This window comes from Falco naumanni, chromosome 8, assembly GCF_017639655.2.
Source record: "Falco naumanni isolate bFalNau1 chromosome 8, bFalNau1.pat, whole genome shotgun sequence".
Lineage (NCBI taxonomy): Eukaryota > Metazoa > Chordata > Aves > Falconiformes > Falconidae > Falco > Falco naumanni.
The window spans coordinates 256021-276864 of NC_054061.1; the positions used below are offsets into that span (position 1 = coordinate 256021).

Here is a 20844-nt window from a genome sequence, read left to right on the forward strand (position 1 = left end):
TGTGAAACTTTAAGTGCTTTAGTTATTCCAGAAATGTATTTTTCTAAAGCAGTTGACCTTTAGTTACATTATTCTAGAGACTTCTGTATATCTGACATGCTTGGTTCCCTGTCGCTTCTGCCTACCCCGCAAAGTGTCTGCTGCTTGATTTCCTTTTAACATTTAGACATAGTAGGTGGATAGTTTGACCAAAGTAATTTTTTCCTTGGGTGACAAACACAGCAGGTTATATAACTGCGCTGAGCTAAGCAGTCCAGATGGTTGGCAGGTATCCCGGTTGACTTCGGCTTTGGAGGCTCTTGGGAATGCCTGCACTTGTAATAAAACATGGGCTTGTTTTTAATTAGAACCATCATTTAGTTCAGCTTGGAGAGACAGAAGGGCAAGACCTGTGTAGAGGATTCAAGCCCCCAGATGCTTCATTTTTGATATTTTCTTTTCTTTTAATCAGGCTCAGGCATTGTTGCAAGTTCTGAGCTGAAATTTATGCTGGAGGGAAGGAGAGGGAGAGCGAAAGAGGGAAGCGAGGTAGGGGCCGTGGCTCAGACTGCAATGCATTAGTTCAGCACTGAACAGTAGGTTGGGAAGGAAGGAAGGAAGGAGCTTGCTGCCAGGGACCCTGGGCCACCCTCTTCCAAATGAACAGCCCTCGTTTGAATGACATAAACCAGCATTTCACAGTGGGTTTCTGCTGCCCTGCCAAGTCTTTCACTGGGGAAGCAAGGCCTATTTTTAATTCCCCTCCCCCCACAGGGAGGTTTGCAGGGATGTGGGCTGGGAACAGTCTTACTTGTATCTGTATCGTTTTGGCTCAGAGAGCAAGGAAGGTTATTTCTGGCCACAACACAGTGTAGTCTAGCTCCGAAAATCCTGCTTGTAGTATGAAAACCTGGCTCTCGGACAAAAATAGAACAGCTTTGATAAGGCAGAGCCAGAAACAAGGGCTGATTTCATCAAGTTTGCCAGGTGTCCTGCTTTTAACAAGGAAGTACGCTCTTTTCTACATGAGCTTTCTTGCTCTGTGCTTTGCTGGGATCCCAACATAGCAGCTCTGTAATGGTGCGCCAAGCTTGCTCGGGTGTCAGGTGTAGAGGATCCTGCCTGGTGTGGTATGGACCTGCGCCGATCTTGCTCTTTCCTTTTTCTTCCTTTGCTCCTTCCCTCCTCTTTCCCCCTTCCCTGTTGCTGCAGGGTGCAGGTATGTGGTGCTCTCCCCTCCCCAGGCGTGTCTACACCATGTTGTGAAAGGAGCGCCAGGTCGCCAGAGGCTCTGGCCATTCCTGTGCATGCCACGGGGTATGGCTCTCTGCAGAGATGGGGCTGAGCAGCCTGCTGGGAGCCTGCACCCAAGCAAATAGTCCCTGCCTTTTAGGGCTGTCGTGGTGTTGCATCTAATCATGTAAGCTCTGGGCATCAGTAGGCAGGTTTTGGGTACAACAGCAGTGCTGGAGAGGTACTCTCAATCTCCAGGGGTCAGGGCTGGCTCAGTGTGTGCTTCCATACACAGTTCAATCCATGTCTGGGCATCTGTGGGAAGTGGGGAGCCTACCCACTTCTCTGTCCTTGGCTGTTCATTCTCTCTTTCTCTGGTGCTGGACCAAGTGTTTGCATGCCCACACTATGAACCTGATCTGGCTGCACACTGTCAAGTAATAATAATATTAATAACTGGCTTGCTGGGTTAATTTTCAGCTGGATTGGACTCCCTGTGCAGCTCTGCCAGTGCTGCCTCTGTCTTTGCTAGCAGTGGTGGGAGAGCATGGCTGTGAGTGTGTGGAGGGTGAGATGGTTCCCTTCAGCTGCAGGATGGTGTTAGATAAACTGAGGCCAGCTGTGAAACCACCACATCATGCTGCTGCTCATGGCACTGAGCAAGGGCACCACAACCTCCCATGGACAGGCAGGCACAAGGGCGTGGGACATTTGGAGTGCTTTGTGGTGCTGATACCTGCCGGTGGCCCTGCCTGCCTGTACAAGGGCAAGTGAAATGGCAGAGCAGAAGCATCACTGGGACAGCAAGAGCAGCAAAATGATGTACAAAGTGTTCCTGGCAATGGAAACACTTGCCTGGGGAGTGTCAGGTTTTCAGAGCAACTTCTGGGGCTCCCCAGGGCGAGCTGCCATCCATCTGCAGGGCATCACCTTCTCTCTATCCTCCCATGGCATGGGAAAGCAAAGCCAAGGAGCCAACTTCTCTGATGTCACTCCCCAGGGAAAGGTGCTCATGGTCTGTGTGACTGAACAAGGGGAGGTAGGAGGACTGTAGGCTGCCTGTCTTCATGAAGGCCAGTTTTGGCAGTAACATGGAAAAGACAGAAATGCAGCCATAGCCATGTGAAAAGGAAAGTGAGCACTAATGTGCCTGGCCAGAAGACACGGGTAATTCACAGACTGGCCTTTCTCAGACGTCCCTGAAAGTGCTTGCATCTGACAGCAGTCTGAGGAAGTGAAGAGGTAACTCAGTCTTCACAGTCAGAGAAAACGTGCCACCCGTATTTGCTAAAATTAAGCTTGAAAATGCTATTTTTTCACTTCCTTTTCCTCTTAAATTGCTGTGGAAATAATGGAGTATTTGGTGGTAAAAACAGTAGAAACAAAATAATGCCTTATTATCATTTAAACTGACTGTGCTCAGTAATTCATTGAAGTTTTGCTCTCTTGAAACCACTTTGAGTTACCCAAGATCTCCACGCAAAATCTGTTTGTTGCCACTTGCAGCACCTTCGCTGCAGTTCATCAGAGGGGATTTTTGTGTGCTGCCAAAGCTTTAAATGAATGCAAGAGTTAGTCTTCTCTGGCATTCTCCTAAGAGCATCTGAGCACTCCACAATATCATCCTGAAGGAATTTTGTACAGGCATTGCAGAATAGTTTTCATAAACCTTTTCCTTAATGGTTGCTGCTTCTTAGGCTTCCAGCTCCTTGTGCAAGACTGGAAACAAATTCTCCAGGACTGATCTTCATGTGTTTCAGTTTCTGTTGTGCTCTGAAGGGGATGAGGTCTTTAGGATCTCGGCTGCAGGAAAGACATCAGGCGCATCATTGGTGTCCAAGTGAAAAAGACATTAAGAGAAAAGACTTGTTCCAAGTGGATCTTCTGTTCTTCCTCTCATGTAGGGCAACTGAACGGGTAGGAAAAGGGATGTGTAAGAGCCCCAGCATCCGGTTTCTACTGCTGGGCTGAACAAGCCCTTGTGTAGCAGCTGCTTTGCAGTTTCAGGGTGTTCAGGGTGCTGGAGACACCACCCAGCCTACCACCATCTGAGTCAATCTCGGTGACTGGACTCCAGTCCGTGTGCTGGTTTTTGCCTGTTTTCCCTTTTTGTTTATAAAAAGGTTGCAAAACACCCATGTAAAATGTCTGTGCTCCTCCTGCCTGTGTCTTCACAACCTGTCCTTGGGTGACTGGCAAGCCATTTGGACTACCAGTTCTGAAGGAATATAATGATTTCTATTTATACTCTTTTGGCTTGTGCATCTTCTGAGCTGAAAGTTGAAAAACTCGTTCATGGTTGTTTTGAGGATTTCTGAATATGAATCACACGGAAATTGCATAACACTGCAGCATTTCCTCCTATTGCTCAGGGCTTTAAAAACATTGCTCTCCTCCAGGGAGACCAAGGAAATCTGGCAGGACTGGCCCCTTTTGACAGTGGTTTTAGTCTAAATGGAAAGCTCTGGGTTGAAGGGTAGGTCCTAGCACTAGTAAGAAGAGTGGAAGGTGTAATCTTCCATGCCGAGGCATGGACTAGGTGAAATGGTGTGTTCCTTGTCAGAGATCCCTCTGTCTGTGGCTGCAAACAGGACTGCTGGCCCTGTTGTTGCTTAGGGCTTTCTATAAATCACCACCACCTCCCACCTCTGAGAAGCCAGACAATTCTTTCCTCTAGATTTTAGCCATTTGGGCAGAATTTCATGCCAATGTTGGAACCTGAAAGATTTTGGGAGTTGTGCTGAACACTGTGCAACCTCCAAAGGATACAGCTTAGGTTGGCCCATTTTGAATTTTAAATAAAAAACTGCTTTGTGTGTGAAATGTAGTGTATTCATATAAAGGATGTGTGCGTACATACAATTGCCATATAAAAGCACAGTTAATTTATTGTGGAGGTTAGTAGACATCATGGGCAGCCCGTGTGAGCCCTGAAATGAGGAAGTAAACATAAAATTACTTATCATCTTTTAGTTCCTCCTCCAAACCCCAGCTACTTCCTTTTCTTTTCCCCCAGTCCAGTTTCATCCCAGACAACCCGCATGCGCCTGTTTTATCTTCGCAAGCTCATGGGTGCAACTTACTTAGAAACAGGTTGGAAAACTGATGGATTCTTCTTAGTTTATCTGTGTGCAAGCAGAAGATGGCATCAGGCTGTGAACGGTGGCTGTAGAAGTATTTTATGCTATGGATGGTGGCTATTGGAGGATTTTTGATTATGAAAACCCACAGTTTATGTTTATATTAACCACACCTCCAGCATAGGTGTTTATATGTAGTAATGACAGAACTGAAGTTTGAGGGGGGAACTGGAGTACAGCAGCCTGCATTACTACTTCTGCCTGTACTTTGGTCCACGTGGTGCTGGAGACATGAGTTGAGAAAGCAGTCAGCTGTGGTTGCAGGTAGGATGTAAGTGAGGATGTCACCCTCCGGCTCGTCCCGCTGACAGTGAGGGAGCACGGTGGCTTGGCGTTGTTTCCTGGGCACTCTGTTCTAGCTAGCACGTGCTTGGACATCACAGGCCTCTTAATCATCTCTATAAAGCCATTTCATCTGCAGAACTCAGTGTCTATTTAGTGAGATATTTCACCAGGAAGAACTTGTTCTTTGATAAATTACCTTAAACATTGAAGGTGGTGAGGTGCTGGCCCAGGCTACCCAGGGCAGCTGTGGGTGCCCTATCCCTGGCAGTGCCCAAGGCCAGGCTGGACAGAACTCTGAGCAGCCTGGGCCAGTGGAAGGTGTCCCTGCCCACGGCAAGGGGTCGAACTGGATGATATTTAAGGTCCCTTCTGACCAAACCATTTGATGATTCTGTGTTTGAGTTAATAATTGAGCATAATGCAAGTGTCAAAATAATGATGAATTGCAATTTCTGTTGTGCTCTTATAAAATTTATGCTTCTGGATTGCTTACAGATGAATCTCAGAACTTTCAATAATAGGTTGTAAAGGCCTTGTTTAAGCCTCCAAACACCAGTGATTCCACAGAAATCAAACAGCAGTAGCTTCCACTAAAAAAAGATATGAACTGGTTTTGTGCATGATACTTGAGCATCTACAGTATGAATTTAGAAAACAAAATTCAAGGCGTCAAGGTCTGCAAATTTAGTAGTACATTTATATATATATATATATTCTTTACACATCACTTCTGAAACTTCCTAGTGAGGATATTTTGGCTCAGAAGATACATTCAAATGGGAATAATTAGTGAGAGCATGGTGTTAAAACAATTGCAGTGTTGCAGGGTAGTAGGGATTTGTCTGCAAGTTAATCACTAGCCCCAGTTTTGTGAGTTTTATAACTGAGCCTGTTCCCACATGTGGTGTGTGGGACACAGGCCCTTCACTTCTCAGCAAATAATTTTTTCTTTCAAATTTCCTACCCTTTGTCAGTGACTAATACTGAAAAGTGAAAAAAGCTTTTACTTTGAGAAGCTTTCTGGGTTTAGGTTGTATGTTAACAACAGGAAAATGGGGTGTGGGTGTGTGTATAAAAATATATGTGTTTTATGGTATTTTATCATCTGGCTCTGTGCTGGGGGATTTGCATGTCTGCCGAGCTGCCTGCCTCTCCCCTTCCTGCTCTCAGCAAACCTTGCATGTGCTGTCAGTTAAATGCTGTCACCCTGCAAGGTGTAGCCACGCTGGCCCTTTGCACGGGGCTGGCACAAGCTTCAGAGCCCCATGCTTTGGTGCTGCATCTCATGCCGAGCCCCAGCACGCAGCGCTCACCTGCACAGCATCCTACAGCAAACCTTAGTGCAGCGATTGTGCACAGATGTGCAGGAGAGAGGATCTGGGGAGAGGGAAAAATATATCTGCCTCTCTCTTCAAATCTGGCACTTGGTGGTTGTTTGGAGGAGAGTTTTAGAAGAGGTTTCTGAAGGTTGTGTGCTCCCAGCCTGGTGTCCATCTCTCCTGGGACAGATGTGACTGCAGCTGTGGGTCCACCCCAGACATGCCATTCCCCTGTGTCCTGTGCAGCCCCTGACAATGCCCATCTACGTGCCTGAGGTAGCTCAGAGGGCATTGCTAAGGAGATATTGCAACTGTTTCACAACTGGTTTGGTTCCTTAACACAACCAAGTGAGGTGTTTCCCTCTCCACAGGCTCATGGTCCCTTTGGTCCTGTGCCCTGGCAGAGCAGCTGTGCTGCTGTGCAGCCAGCACGGGTGGGCAGCCCTGAACCTGAGGAAGACTCTTCCAGCCAAAGGCTCTGCATGGTTGGCAGGTAGTTGGGATGGTTGCCTACGCTGGATTTGAGCACAGAGGAGGAGAAACAGCCATGGTCACCACGCTGGCTGCATCCACAGACCAGTGGTTCTGCCCAAGGACCATGAGCAGCAGTAGGCTTGGGCTGCCAGGAAGACTTGGAGGGTCAGGGGGTGGCTTCACAGCTTCTGCTAGAAGAGCAGTTCTGTACAGAGAGCTTCAAAGGTCTTTGTTGTCTCAACACAGGTCCAGCAACCCAGTAGCTCTGTGGATTACTGGAGGTCTTTTCAGCTGTGCTGAGTTTTTCTATATGCTGAGTTTTTTTGTTCTGGACTGGGTTGCAGTCACCAGGATCAGACAGCTTGGAGAGCACGCTGTGCATGGGGAGTGCCAGGGAGCCTAGGGCCTCCGTTGCCTCTGTCCCTTGTAGAAGTAATTGGATTTATAATTTTCTGTAGTGCTGTGAAGATGAATTGACAGTGTAACAGTGTGGTGGAGTTACAGGGAGGACAGTGCCGAGGAAGCATGTTCCTGTCTGAACAATCTGTAACTTTTTCTCAGTAATCAATGGAGACTTGGGTATAAAGAATAGTAAGAACCTCTTTAAAATTCAGCACCCTTTCACAGGGAGGAAGGTTTGTTCATTGGCTGACTGACTTGCATATGAGGCTTAATCTCAAAATGTGTCCTTGAGTGTTAAGCCTTGCATATTATCAAAGCTATTTTGGAAAAAGTGGAATATTAATACCTGTAAAGCCAGGCTGGACAGGAACGTCCTTAGCCATGACAAGAGCCCGAGGGGTCTGTGTGGGCTGGGCCAGTCCAGTCTGGCTCCCCATAGGGCACATTTCTGACAGTGGGGCAGATGATGGCCCTTAGGTCACTGGAGGAGCTTTGCTCTTGGCCCTCTTATACAGTAGACCTTCCTTCAAACCTGGAAACTTTCTCTTACCCTAAAAATATCTCACCCTTCAAAAGGCTTGAGGCAGTATAGGAAAACAATTCCTTTTTAGAAGTAATGTTTTTCTTGGAAAAGGAAATTATATTACAGAATTGGAGCTTGGTTAAAACCCTGATGTTGTAGAGTGGTGTTAATGGATTAACATACTGACAATGGATAAAAGGTTTGTTCTTAATAAGATGGATGCAGGATGACAGTATCTCCTTGTTTTATGGTTGCATAGTTGACCTCTGCATGAAATTTCCTTTTCACTGTGTGCCTACTTCACAATTAATGGCATAAGCACATTGTTTTTCCTTGTCTATCCTTTTCCTCTCTTTTAAAGAACGGTCTCTGATGATTAACAATCTCTGTACTGTTGAATGTAACCAAACTGAAAGAATGAATGTGCAGGCAGATGCGTTTTTTCCCTGTAGGTGATGTGCTGCACACTATAACTTGAGCTCCGTGACTGGTCCTTTAGGCCCAGGGAACAGAGAAAACCCTTGGGAGAAGGATAGCAGATCTGTGCCAGGAAGCACATCAGGTGCCAGAGCAAGTGGCTGAAACCTGGGCTGACCCATAAGAATGGAAAATACTTTGGTGTCCCAAGGACAGGATCTGGGGTGTGCTCAGCAAGGGCAGCAGCTGGGCTGGGACTGCAGCCCAGGGCAAAGCAGGGTGCTGATGGGGTGGGCCCCTGGGGTGGTAACCCAGCTGTAACTGGAGATCGAGGCTGTAGGGGCCAAGTCACCCTTGTATTGTGTATTGTGTTAGTCTGTACGTCTGGGGTGAACCAGGACAGAGTACAGGGTGGGAAGTCTGCGTGGGATCCTGAGGTAGGGCCATGCGTGTGCAAGCCTTTGAATAAGAGTTGTCTCAAGGTGTGTCCCTGGTCCCCACAATGGGTCCTCAACGGAGGTACTGAAGTTGGTGAGGAAAAACTTCTTTAGGGAAGGTTGACCGCATAGCTGGGGCTACTAGGCAGCACCAGTGGCAGAGGAGCCTGCTGTTGGTTTCCTTTCCTCTTTTCACTTCTTTTATTTTCTTGATATAAACACTGTTCCTGAATGAAAATTTGCTTGCTGACTGCAGCTGGTTTTGCTGCTGAATCATTCCTCAGTTTCCAGATGTGGGTTGATAGATTTTATCCTGCAAACAAAAATCTCTACTTGGACTTGCATTGCATAGCTAGATGCCCTAGGAGGGGTAGAGGGAGGTTGCTCCTTGGGAAGTGTTTCGGGAAGAGTGGGAGTTAGTGTGGAGGGGTGAGTCTCTGTCCAAACCCCCAGTTTTGAGGTACACTGTTACATCTGTGATTCCCTGAATGTGTCCCGGGGGGCGGAGCTGATGCAAGCTATCCCTCTGCCACCTGGCTGGTACCAGCACTGCTGTGGTCTTGCGGTGGGTGGCATCGAGGGAAAGGTCTCCCTCCATTAAAGATAAACCAGGAGACAAATGAACAAGGTTATTTCATTCTTTAATGCTGACTAAGTTCCCTCATTCAACTCACTGCCCCAGCTGGCACGTGCAGCTAGCGTGCTGGGTGAGAGCTGCTCACGTCTGCTTTGCCACCACAGAGATGCCCTTGGAGCTGCAGTTCAGTGGCTCTCCAAGGCTGGCACCGTGGCCGATAGGCCAGGAGAACACAGGAATAGCCTGTATAGTGTGTGTTTTGATGACCTCCAAGAAAGGCATCTGTTTAGGTGGCCTAACAGTGATGTGCTATGTGACACATAGCCTTTTTGGGGTGGGGCAATTTGGGTAATGGGGATATTGAGCTGGTGTTGGAGCTCCCAGGGTGAATGCGGTGGCAAGGTCTGCTGTGGTCAGCAGTGTGCATGCCTGGCTGCAGCTGGCACCCATTCTTTGAGGACGTTATACTGTCAGCTTCTGCTGGAGCTCTAGGGGAAAATCCCAACAGCAGGGATCCCACTAGAAGCACACAGGCCCTTGCGCCCAAGGGCAGCTTCTAAATCTCTGCCCTTAGTGTTGATGTCATTAACTGGGAGCCTGTGGTGGGAAAGATCGAGAAACACTTGCCTGCTTGATTGCAGGTCAGAGCCTCTCCTCCCCACTCCCCTTTGGATGTGTCTGCCGTTGCTGCCTTGTGTGTTGCTATCAACATCGCCCTTGGAAACTTCCCTTTGCCGCTTGCTATTTCTGGAGGTAGCATGTGATTAAATCAGTTCCCTGTGCTTCACTCCCTGTGGAAGGGGGCTCCCAGCTTTGTTTCCAGCAGAGGAAGGGTGTGTACACCGCTGGCTTTGTTTAGCAGCCTACACAAGCCTTTTTTCCCCTGTTTTAATGGATGCTGCCACACTCAGCTCCAGCTTCTGATACTGATGGTGTGCTGGTGTGTGTGTTTCTGTCGGGGCTTTGGCTTGATGAAGGATTATTTTAAAACATTTTACTCAGTTGAGCTAGAGAAATAGATCAGCCTTCGGACAGGTTGTTCTTACAGCTGCGGTTTTAATAATGCTAGGCTTTCAAATCATCCTCAAACTGTGATTGAAACCTTCTACCATTGTTTTCTCCCTCTTTATTGTATCCACTGGAACATTAATCTAAAGTAACCAAGCTGTAGTAATGATCAGGACAGGAGGAAGAGCACCAGTATTTGAAGACAGGAGAGTCTTGTGGTGAAGCCCCGGTGTTGACTCAGAGGGTGGCTGTGTCACGGGCAGTGTTGCACGCATTGCCTCATTCTTCTGCATTTCGAGTCCTCTCTAAATTGACATTTCTTTTGTGCTCTTACTCTTCCCCCAACTCATTTATTCAGTCTGTAAGTACTTGTGAGTGAGGGTGGCTTTGTACTCCTTGCCTGAGTTGCACCTACCAGATGTTACTGCAATGCCTGTAAGATGTAAAGGGAATTGTCTGCTTTGCTCTAAGTTTATATTCTTTATGGGTGTCTTTGAAAAGAGCATAGAGGCGAGGAACCATAGAGCAGTTTGGGTTGGAAGGAACCTTTAAATTAGGTCATCTAGTCTGACCTCACCTTCATCCTGTTTAAAAGCCCCTTTACTTTCTGTTTTCACCTAGTCCATCCCATTTGCATTCTCTCATTTTAAGAACTGTGCTAGTTGTTATTTTAATACAACTCCAAAGCTGTGGCAACCTGGCATTTGGAATGCAGAAGGCTGTGGTGGTCTTTGGGGACCTTGCTGCTGGGGGAGGTCAAGGCAGGTCCTCCTGACAGCAGAGACCAGTCAGGGTGACACCAGATGTGTCAGCAGTCCCTTCCCAGGTGGAGCCAGTATCTTCATAAGACTTTCCTCTTGTGTTTTCCAGGTCTACAACTTGAACAAGGACAACCAAAGTGAAGGCAGTAAGTATTTTTTACCAAGCCAGACCCCGAGAAGGTGGCAGTGCTGTGTGGTGTGCAGATTTTGGTGGGTTAGCAGGAGATGCTGAGCTGCCGGTGCTGGGGACACTGGGCTGAAGTGTGCTCCCCTGGGCCAGGGATGTGGGGTGACAGGGCTTGGCCTGGGGACCGCAGGGTGGCCCCAGGGAGGAGCTGTATCTGGCACCCAGCAGGGAGCTGGTGCAGAAACTTGGTGGTGGGACTTGGGGTCGTGGAGAGCAATGCCAAGAAGTTCTCTCAACATTTCAGGGTGCATCCCCTCCTGCCCGCCCTGCACCCAGGTGTCCCCAGACTGCAGCAGTGGTGCAGGGGTTGCTGGCATGCCCCTGGGCTGGCTCCTTTTGCTTGTCAGAGCCGACGAGTGCAGGTGGCATCGTGGGCCAACCAGCTCTCCTTTCTGGACCAGGACGTGAAGGATGAACATGCCTTTTCCAAAGGGAAACTGGAGTAAAAAATATAAAGAGTAAGGAGGTCCTGCCTAATCAGGATTGTCAACAAGAGCCCCTAAAAATATAAAAGCTGGTTTTATTGTAGTTCAGGCAATCAAAGACTTGGCTAGAGGAGCAGTTGCACCTGGTCCTGGCTCTGTTTCAAAACCCTTAATTGAGCCATTTTCCAGTAGGTTTGAATTGCCATAATTGCAATACTCAAAACTCTGATCCCTTCCCTCCTTCCCCCAAAGTCATTGATCCACAGGAGCCCAGCCCAGGTTGATGGTTAATAAATCGTTCATTTTTATGCTGCCTCAGATAGGGCATTTTCATCTTGAGTAGAAGTATTTTTCTCACAATAATAGGTATAATTTGCACATGATGTTCCTCACACCCATTTTCAGCCCTTGCACAAAACAGTCTCTTCCTCCTGTCTGCTCTCTCTGTTGTGGCTTCTCCCTTCCCTGTTTGTCCTCATCATCAACGGTGCATCCATCTCATCCCATAGGTGTTAACTTCCTCGCAGTTAAATTGCTGTGCCTTATGCTCGTGAAGGATGGTATGGCTAATGCCCCAGCTGGGTATGAAGTCTGTGTAGAACAGCTCTGTCTTTTCTCCATTTTACAGAGGGGCAAAATGAGGGTTTTTTTGAGGCACAGAGAACAGTACTTGCTCAACTCTGTCCTACCCTGGCCATGAACTGTCACTGCTCTGCATGTTCCGTGCACACAACCTCTGTCTCTGCCAGCAGAGTATGTGGTGATTTGGCTCAAGAAAGATGTTAAAATAACAGTCTTCTGAACTTTGGTGAGGGGTGATGCAAAACCAGGGAAAACCTTAGGGATGGGGGTGAGAGGCAGGATTGGTGAAGTAATGACAGCTTCAGAAAGAAGCACTTGTCAAACCATGACTTTCCCATCTTACATGCTGTAAGCCAGAAATCTTCACAGGGATGTGCCTTACACTGCATCATCCTGAAAAGTAATGGTGGTTCTTTAAAGATGGTAAGAGCTCAAGTCAAGTGTGTCCATGACTTTCCCAGGGTTATTTGTATTGTCTAATCCTGGTCTTCAGCTGCCAAGCTTGCAATGGATCCCAGGTCAGGGGTCCTAAATGCCTCTTCGGGGTTTCCTGAGGTGTGAGCTGTCTGGGCGATGGTGCTGCACCTGGGCTGTTCACTGCCAGGCTGTTTGTGTCCCCTGAGCCCCGGATGCTGCCTGTGGTTAGTTGTGCACAGCCTCATCAAGGGCCCACATTAGCAGGGGTGTGGGCAGGACCAGGCTGGCCTGCAGGCAGCATAGGGCTGCCTGCGGTGACCGCTGCTGGCATACAGACAGATTATTTTCCTGGGCTTAATCCGAGATGGGTATACATGTTGGAGGGGAACGTCTCATTCTGTCGGGCACTGGGCTGATGGGGTGATGCTCAGCCTGGAGGGTGGGCTGCAGCCCCGTGGTGCAGCCTGGCAGGACGTGCTGCAGCCCCTAGGCAGATCCCTAGCTGGATGCCCACGCTCGGGGTGCTGGAGGCTGGTGGCTTTGAGAAAGCCAATATGTCCACTGGTTGGTGGCAGCTCCCACAATTGCCTCCCATGTTGGTTCCTAGCCTGGCCCCGGGATGCCTGTGCTGCTTTGGAAAGTTGTTTGTTTCTTATGCTGGTAATGACTGCAACCCGTGCATCGGTCCTCCCTCTCCGAAGCAGCTCAGTGTTTGCCAAAGCGTAGTAAGACTGACAAAGACACCAAATGCCAAGTTGCTCCCTGCGCGTTTTCACCAGATGAGTACGACACTGGGGTTTAATCAGCTGAGGAGGCTTTGGCTAAGTTTCTTATCTTTTAGTACCTCTACCATTTTGATGGTCTGTCTTAAAAATGAGAACAATCCTCCTTGTCTGCCCTGTAGACTCTCCTCCCCCAGCTTTGGGGAGTGTGCTGGGACCCTTGGCTGAAGGCTGCTTACATAGCAGTGCTTCGAAACTGTCTGGTGGCAATTATTTTCACATACGCCTCTGACTGGGACTGCCACTGGTATGTTCAGACATCTGACTCTGCTTTAGCTCTCATTAAAACCATGTCTGTAGTGAACTGCTTGTCTCACCAGCTACACTTAAAATTGATTCAGAGAGTGGCTTTTTGCCATGCAGTCCTTGTTACAGGAGCTTCCTATAAGGACACAAAATGAATGCAGTCCGGATGCAATTCCTGACTCTGAAAACCTATATACCTCTGCTTCCTGTCTGTACTTATGATAGCCTGAAAGAAACTTGCAGTGCTATAGTGAGGTTTGCTTTTGGCCACTATCTATTTAATTTTACCGAGCTTTTGGGTTTTACATCCTGCTGTGTAGCCAGATGGCCATTGGCCTGCAAGGTGATTTATCTTAATCTTCTTTGGGAGCTGGGAGGAAGCAGTGCTGAGCGGTGGGGGTAAGCGGGTGTCAGTGCACAGCTAGAGCCAGTTGAATTCAGATGCGTTAGTTTGCAAACCAGGAGGACTTGCCCTGCTCTGTGGAAACAAATCCTCCAGGCCATTTGTGCCTATTGCATGGAAGAGCATAGAAGAACTCCTTTCGCTTCCCCTCCCCACCATTTCCCTCTCCTTTTTCTGTATCCACTTGATTCCCCATTAGTTTAGGACCTCGTCGAAAGCTGTCTTTATTTGCATAAGCTTTTCCTAGACCTTCAGTCCCTTGACTGCCCTGTCTGGGTGGCCTGGCCTTTCCCAGCAATCTTCACTTCCCAATCTTGGCAGCTCACTGGTAGTTTGAGGCTTCAAGTAAGACTTGAAAACTCATTTCTCTCTGGTCTCTGGGTTTTGGTTTCTCCCTTTCTCTGTGGCTCTTAATTCCATAAAGTCTTTGAAAGAATTTGTAATTACCATGGCATTTCATTGCGTGGCAAAGCAGCGTGTGGTGGGGTGTGCAGAAGAGCTTGCTTTGACCTTGCATCGCCATGACCGACATGCACACAGCTGGAGTCAGCAAGGTTGCCTGAGGCTGAACAGAGCTGATTCAGTCGTCTTACCCCCTTACTGATGCTCTGATATGCCATATCAGCATGAAGTAAAGGAATTAATGGATTAAATAGAAATAATCTACTAGGCAGAATAGAACAGGATGAGACCAGCTCAGTAGCACTAGAAATATGATGCTACATGAAGGTCAGATAAGTACATGTGTGTATGCAACAGCTGTAATATAAGCGGTGTGTATCACCTTTGCTGATGTACAATATTTCTCTTGATACTACAGTATGAATACTGCATCTCAGTTGTGCACTGAAATGCTGCTCTTGTATGAAGAGCCTGTGACATGTCTTGGCCTGGAGCTTTGTTTCATGTCTTTCCCCTGGGGAATGAGAGCTTCAAGGGAGGGGAATAGCAGGAGGCAGGGCTGTAGCCTTTGCCCCTGCAGCAGGTTTGAATGCATGAACAGAGGAGAATAATTGCCTCTAATAATAAAAGAGTTTGTAAATCCACTCCCTGTTAAGACTGAGAGGCTGTTTTAAACATAGAGGATGGGAATTAGGGATGCCTGCTGTGAAGAGAGGAGAAGCATGTTGGCCATGCTTTTCTGTGGCAGCTCCCAGGGTTCGCTTTTCCTTGCTGCCTTCCCTCTCTGTTTCTTGACCCCTGCTGTTAGCAAGAGGCAGCTCCACAATGACTTAAATCCATCTGAGCCTAGGCTGTGGGTCCTGTCCCTCCTGTACACACATTCCTGCCTCTGCTTTGCTGCAGTGGCAGCTCTCATCGAGGTCAGCTGGCTGAAGGCTTGGGTTTGGTGGCATTTTTGATTGTGCAGGTTTTTTCTTTTTTTGCTTTGTTTGTTTTGTTAATCGTGCTGAACCCCCTTGCTGCACTAGTCCTGCTGTCAGGGCACAGAGGAGAGCAGGGACAAGGAGGGGGCTGTAAGGGACCAGGCTTGGTCTGGCTGAAGCTGCTGGGACTGCAGACCCTGCCTTTCCTGTGGGCACACTCAAAAGGCGTTGCTCTCTCCCGCCCCAAAAGACCATTGGTTGCCCCTTCCTTTCTCCTCGCTTCCTGACCTGCAGCCGCTATCAAGCGGACACTAAGTGGGGTCTAAGCTGCTGAACCAGAGCTCAAGCTGTGCTGCTGGGGCGCATGGAGCAAGTGCAAAGTCTGGACAGCAGTAGGTACAACTCCCACTTTGGTCTGTGCTGTTGCTGAACTGAAACATAGGGTAAATGAATGAGATAGAGAAGCTGCTTCTGTGAGAGGGAAAATCAAGCTTTTACAATACTCACTAAAAGTTAAATTTAAGGATGAATAAAGGCACTTTGAATATTTAATCAGGTATTATTTCTGGATATAACTACTGCAAATAAATCCCTGACCTTTCCTGATCCAGAGCTCAGCAATGAGTGGAAGAGCTTATTCATCTAGTTAGGAGGATTATGCTTGGTCACTTCCATCTACGAGGACTGCTTGGTTTCTTACCTCTGCTATTGCTGAGTGCTGTGGAAAGGTGCAGCCCTAGCCTCCTGCTCAGTGGTGGCGTGGTGGGGTCTGCAAGGGGAGGGCGTGCATTTGGAGGTGTCTTCTGCTCAAGTTCAAGCATGCAAGGGGCTGGGGGAAAACTGCTGATTGACGGAATGGGTTGGTACTTAAAGTATGTGGCAGAGAGCCTGAAATGGTGACTTGCGTTGGCTGGATAACACCATGCAGGGATACCAAAAGATCAGGGTTATGGCCGGTACTAAGCTAAGGCCAGTAAGGCCTACTGAGCTGGGTTTGTCTGTACAAAAAGGTTTCTGCACTATGGTTTCTTGCTTCTCCAGTACCCTTGTGCTTGTGTTTATCAGTGATTTGGGGTAGAGTAGGCTGTGCCCCACTGATTGACAGTACATTGTTTTAATGGTTTTAAAATAAAAGAGGGTAGATTAGATTAGATGTTAGGAGGAAATTCTTTACCATGAGTGTGGCAAGGTGCTGGCACGGGCTGCCCAGAGCAGCGGTGGGTGCCCCATCCCTGGCAGTGCTCAAAGGCCAGGCTGGACGGGGCTGGGGGCACCCTAGGCCAGTGGGAGGTGTCCCTGCTTCTGACAGGGGGTTGGAACTGGATGATCTTTAAGGTCCCTTCAACACAAACTGTTCTATGATTCTATGATCCATGCCTGGAGTGTGGTTGGGAGCAGTGGTGGAAAGCCCTCCAGGTGCCTAGCAAAGGGCCCTGGAGCTTCTGGGTATTTGCACATCCTATGGCAGAGGCATCCTGTAACTTGTGTCCTTATGTTGGCTCGGCACTTCAGTGTGCTTGCCCAGAAAAATATAGTAGAGCTGTTTTACTGTCTCACTGTTTCAGGTTCTTGTGCCATTTATCAAACAAGAAACACTACCAGCAGAGATCTCAAAACAAGTGGTTAGTAAGGGACTGCACCATGCAAACCATAGGCAGCCAGTGAGCTGGCAGCTTTTCATGGAACAGCAGTGAATCTGTGTTTAAATAGATGATGTGAGCAGGGGGAATGCAAAGGAGTAACACTGCATGTGCCTTGCTGTGAGGACACTGCCAGCCCTGGGCTCTGATCCCTTCCTGCTGTGCTCTTGATAAAATGCAGTTTTCCTCAAGTCTGTGCAGACGTAAGGTCATCTGCTTTTAAGCTAATGCTACACCTTTTCTGCCTTCCGGAGTTCAACCTTAAACCGCTCAGCCACACTGTGAAGTCCCGTGTCAGGCATGGCCAGGAAGATCCCACACCTCGTACGTGGAGTGGAGCGGCTTGTGGCTCTGCCTTGCTTCTCCCATCTGTGGGGTTGGATGGTGGTGGGGCAGATGCATCCCTGCCAGTTTGAGGGCCAGCTGAGTTGAAAGGGTTTAGCCTGAGGTAGCATGAGGGAGGTGGGTGGGCTGTGTGCCCTGCCTCCCATATCCTCTGCCTGGGGTGCTCATCTCAGCCCTGCAGCCTGGGCTGACTTTACACACCCTTCTCTGTGGGGCTTCTGCCGTATGAAAGGTTTCCCAAACCTTTATGTAGGGAGGAAGTTATTTTCCTTAACAAATAACTGTCTGCGGGCAGTGTTTTCCACGCAGTGGTGGAAAACTGACTAAGGGATGAATCCCTCCAGCAGGTATTTGGATCCATGTATTAGTAATTCCTTGAAGTTAAATGTGAAAACCTGCAACGGCATGAGTTAATTGAGTTTTACATTCCATTAACTCAAATGTTTTAGATCTTACTCTCAAGCAGAGTCAGCTGCCTTCAGGACATCCTAATTTGCACCAAATAAATATTTCATTTGTGCTAATAAAAGAAGGGGCTGTTCTTGAACTGTGCACATCTGTATAGAGTGAGCGTAAATGGGGTGTAACATGTAGTGTTCACAAGACAATATTGTTTAGCTGAGCTATTGCAGTGCTGGGGGAGCTGGAGTGTCTGCCTCAAGCTTGGTGCAGGCAGGGTGCAAGTGTTGGCTGGGGGCTGGTGTTGGTGCTGGCTGGCTCCCCATGGACAGGTCCCCCCCCTCCCGCTGGGCACAGGAAAGTCTTCAGGCAGAGTTTTGGCCCAAAATTCATTCCCATCTCCCAGTCCTCATTACTGTCGTGCTGCCACATGCTATTGGCCCTGTCTGTGTTAGGTTTTTACCCTCGTGCTTTCAACTTTCTTTTGATTTCTTTACCTCATTTTCCTTCACAGTTGCTGCTCAGTTATCTCCTGCTTCTCTCTTCCACTTCTTTCCCTGTTATCCTTTTAGCGTAATTTTTCAATGCTCTAATCTGTCTTATAGCTTGTCCTTGAAAAAAACTGCACTTGTACAAAACCCCCTGAAAAGCCCCAAGAAGAAATGCAAGGCACCAAAGGCCCCTGCCTTGCCATCCAGGCAGAGCCTGGGAGGTCAGTTGCATACCCCAGCTATGCAGGTGGTCCCCAGCGTGGGGTGATGGAGGTGGCCTCGAGATGAAGGCATCCCTCCAGCATGTAGATGGCTTAGTTAGCGGAGTGGCAAGCTGAAAGGATTTCTAGGAATTAGCTGGAACTCATCAAGCAAGCTGCCTCATGTGCCATTTTCAAGGATTTGTGTCAAAAATAGATATGCTTTCCTTTTTTTTTTTTTTTTTTTTTTTTTTCTCCAGGCAACCTGTTGTCAGCTTTCCAGACAACAGTCTCTTTGGGTTATCTCACCTTCATCCTATGCTAATATTTTGACCAACTGCATATGTAACTGCCTGACAGAGCTCGGGGCTCTGCTGCTTGGCGGGTATGGGAGGTGCCTGTTCAGAGGGATGCAGAGGCTGAAATGGACTAGCGTTCAGTGCTTGCCTGAGTGACACCTGGTGCAAGCTACTGTATTCATACCTTCCCACCCTGAACACCTAATTTATCTCCTTCTTCCCCGCCTCATTTGAGCAGTGGTACAGTATTGCTGTGAATGTCAGCTACAACTGCAGGATGAACATTGTGCTCAGTGTGAAGCTGTCCCTCTGCTAGGTATTTACCACTTCTCTCTTCTTTTCCCTTTCAGCTGCCCAGTTGGATAATATTGGCTTCAGCATTATCAAGAAATGCATACATGCTGTCGAAACAAGAGGTAGAGCAGTTCACCAGATGATCTTGTTTTGGGGGACAGCGTTGTAGCTGTTTGTAGTGGAGCAATTGCTTATCTGCTCTTTTCGTGAACAAAAATGATTCATTAACCCTTGGAGACCCACACCAGATAAACCCTGTCATATGTTCAGGCAGGTGCCTTTGCTGAGACACACGTTTGCCCTGTGGCCGGAGCCAGCAGGGGCTAAGCAAACATCAAGGGCAGAGTTAGGAAATAAAGCACTAGATACCCAAAATGGGGGAAGGGACCAGAGCCGGGGACTTCTTTTGAGCATCCCTTCATGTGGTACTGCTGCAAAGCATGTCCTCCCATGTGGGGTAGCAGATAGATGAGCATTGCAATCCTTCCCCTAAACCCCTGCAAAGACTATTTATATACAGACGGGCTATCTTGTGAGCACCTGAGCCCCTCACAGTGAAGTATGGGTCTCATTTGCACATAGTTTCTGATAGTGCTGGTGCCTCTACTTATATGAATAGATAAGATAGAGGCCTCACAGGAAACTTTCAGCTGAGTAGCGCTCTGAGCTGGCTGTATTTCTGCCCGTGTTCTTTCATGGGGGTCTTCTTCCTGCACATAGGCATCGTAATATGCTGTGGGCTATTCAAATATGACATTTTCCCCTATAATGCTGGAAGCAATGCAGAGCTGCTGTCAAGAGCAAAGGAACACCTGGAGGCAAATTAAAAAGAAAAAAACCCAAACAAACAAACAAGCAAAAACCCCCAAACAAATGGCCAGATGAGACCAAACAAGGCAAGAGTGTGGTTCCTGGGGAGAGCTCCAGCCTGGGAGGTGTGGCTTACCCAGCCTGGGCTGCTGCAGTGGGAAGGGTCTTCTGTCACTGCATCCCTTGACTGCTCTCTGCCCTAGCAAGTAATTTGGTTCAAGGCCTTGTTATTCCTTGTATGAAGAACACACAAAAAGGCTTAGACCTCAACCTAAAGAACTTGGCACAGTAAAATTTTCCCAGATTGCCCCTGTGTTGTATGTTAAGCTCAGATCCTTCACAGTGCAGCTTTAACTCCCTTGCTGACTGTGCAGTGGTGGAAAGGTGTTCTTAGATCTTTTATTCCTGAGCTAATTGGGGGTAATACTTTTAATCAATATGTGAAAGCCTTGACATCAAAACAAAATTTTACCTTCCTCTATAATTTTGTATGTAGTTGGTAAGAGGGCTCAATTATTTTTTGTTTTAGAGAAGCCAAAGAAATGAAATAAATGTTAGTAGCTCTCGTGACATTCTCATAATAAGCTCTTTATTTTCCCTAGGGATCAATGAGCAAGGGCTGTACCGAATTGTTGGAGTAAACTCTAGAGTTCAAAAGCTGTTGAGTATATTAATGGGTAAGTATCTATCTTATGCTTTGTTAAAGGCAACTAGACTGTGCTGCTTTGAAGTCTTGCCAGCTGAGAATGGGGGCTCTTGGTGGGGTACCTAATCGTGGTGAATGTGCTTTTAGGACCACATGCTGTTAGGGGCCGGGAGGTCCCAGGGCACCACTGGCAGGTTGCTAAGGTAGGACTCACTCAGGACATTGCTTTAAAAGGTCTTCTGGTGCAGTCGCTGGTGTCCTGCTCACATGTCCTATGAATTTTGGCAGCCTTCCCAAATGCAAACTAAAATCTTCAAAGAAGTAGCTGAAAGCTTTAGTTTTTAATCTCATATCTGCCACGTTGTTCCCAGAATACTTTTTATTTTCTCTTGCGTGTTGCATGCAGCCTGTGGCTCTTCCTACTTTTCCCTTGGACCTTCTTGTGCCTGTTTTGACATGGTCCTGCCCAGACCTTTCAAGCCTGTGTTTCCCTCAGGCCTGAGGCATTGGGTCTTGTGGTTCTGGGTGCTTGGGAAGAGACGAGGTGTTGGGTCTACATGGTAGAGCTTGGTGTTGACATTGTGGGGCTACTCTGAGCACTGGCTCCGATGTGCACCTACCCTGTGTCTGCCTGGCAGCCCTCAGAAACCTCTCCTCACCTCTGAAATGATACAATGGCAAGAGAGGGGTGGTGGTGTTCGCTACTAGTGCCTTTGTGCTCGGAACCAGCATTCCTGTGGGCCCAATCTGAGCACTGAAACGTGTAGGAGCAAACAGGTCTCGTGACTGTCAGTGAGC

The 20844-nt window shown here is 47.9% G+C and overlaps 1 protein-coding gene across 7 annotated transcripts in view; it reads left to right on the forward strand.

The window, feature by feature from the left end:
• The window catches only part of ARHGAP26 (Rho GTPase activating protein 26), a 155705-nt gene that overhangs the window by 56298 nt on the left and 78563 nt on the right, over positions 1–20844 (forward strand). For 5 of the 7 annotated variants that reach the window (XM_040604261.1, XM_040604265.1, XM_040604266.1 and 2 more), the window contains exons 12-14: positions 10665–10701; positions 18647–18712; positions 20003–20077. In XM_040604261.1, coding sequence (XP_040460195.1) covers positions 10665–10701; positions 18647–18712; positions 20003–20077 — 178 coding nt within the window. The remainder of the gene's footprint in view (positions 1–10664; positions 10702–18646; positions 18713–20002; positions 20078–20844) is intronic. The other 2 variants (XM_040604262.1, XM_040604264.1) reach the window with 2 other exon arrangements.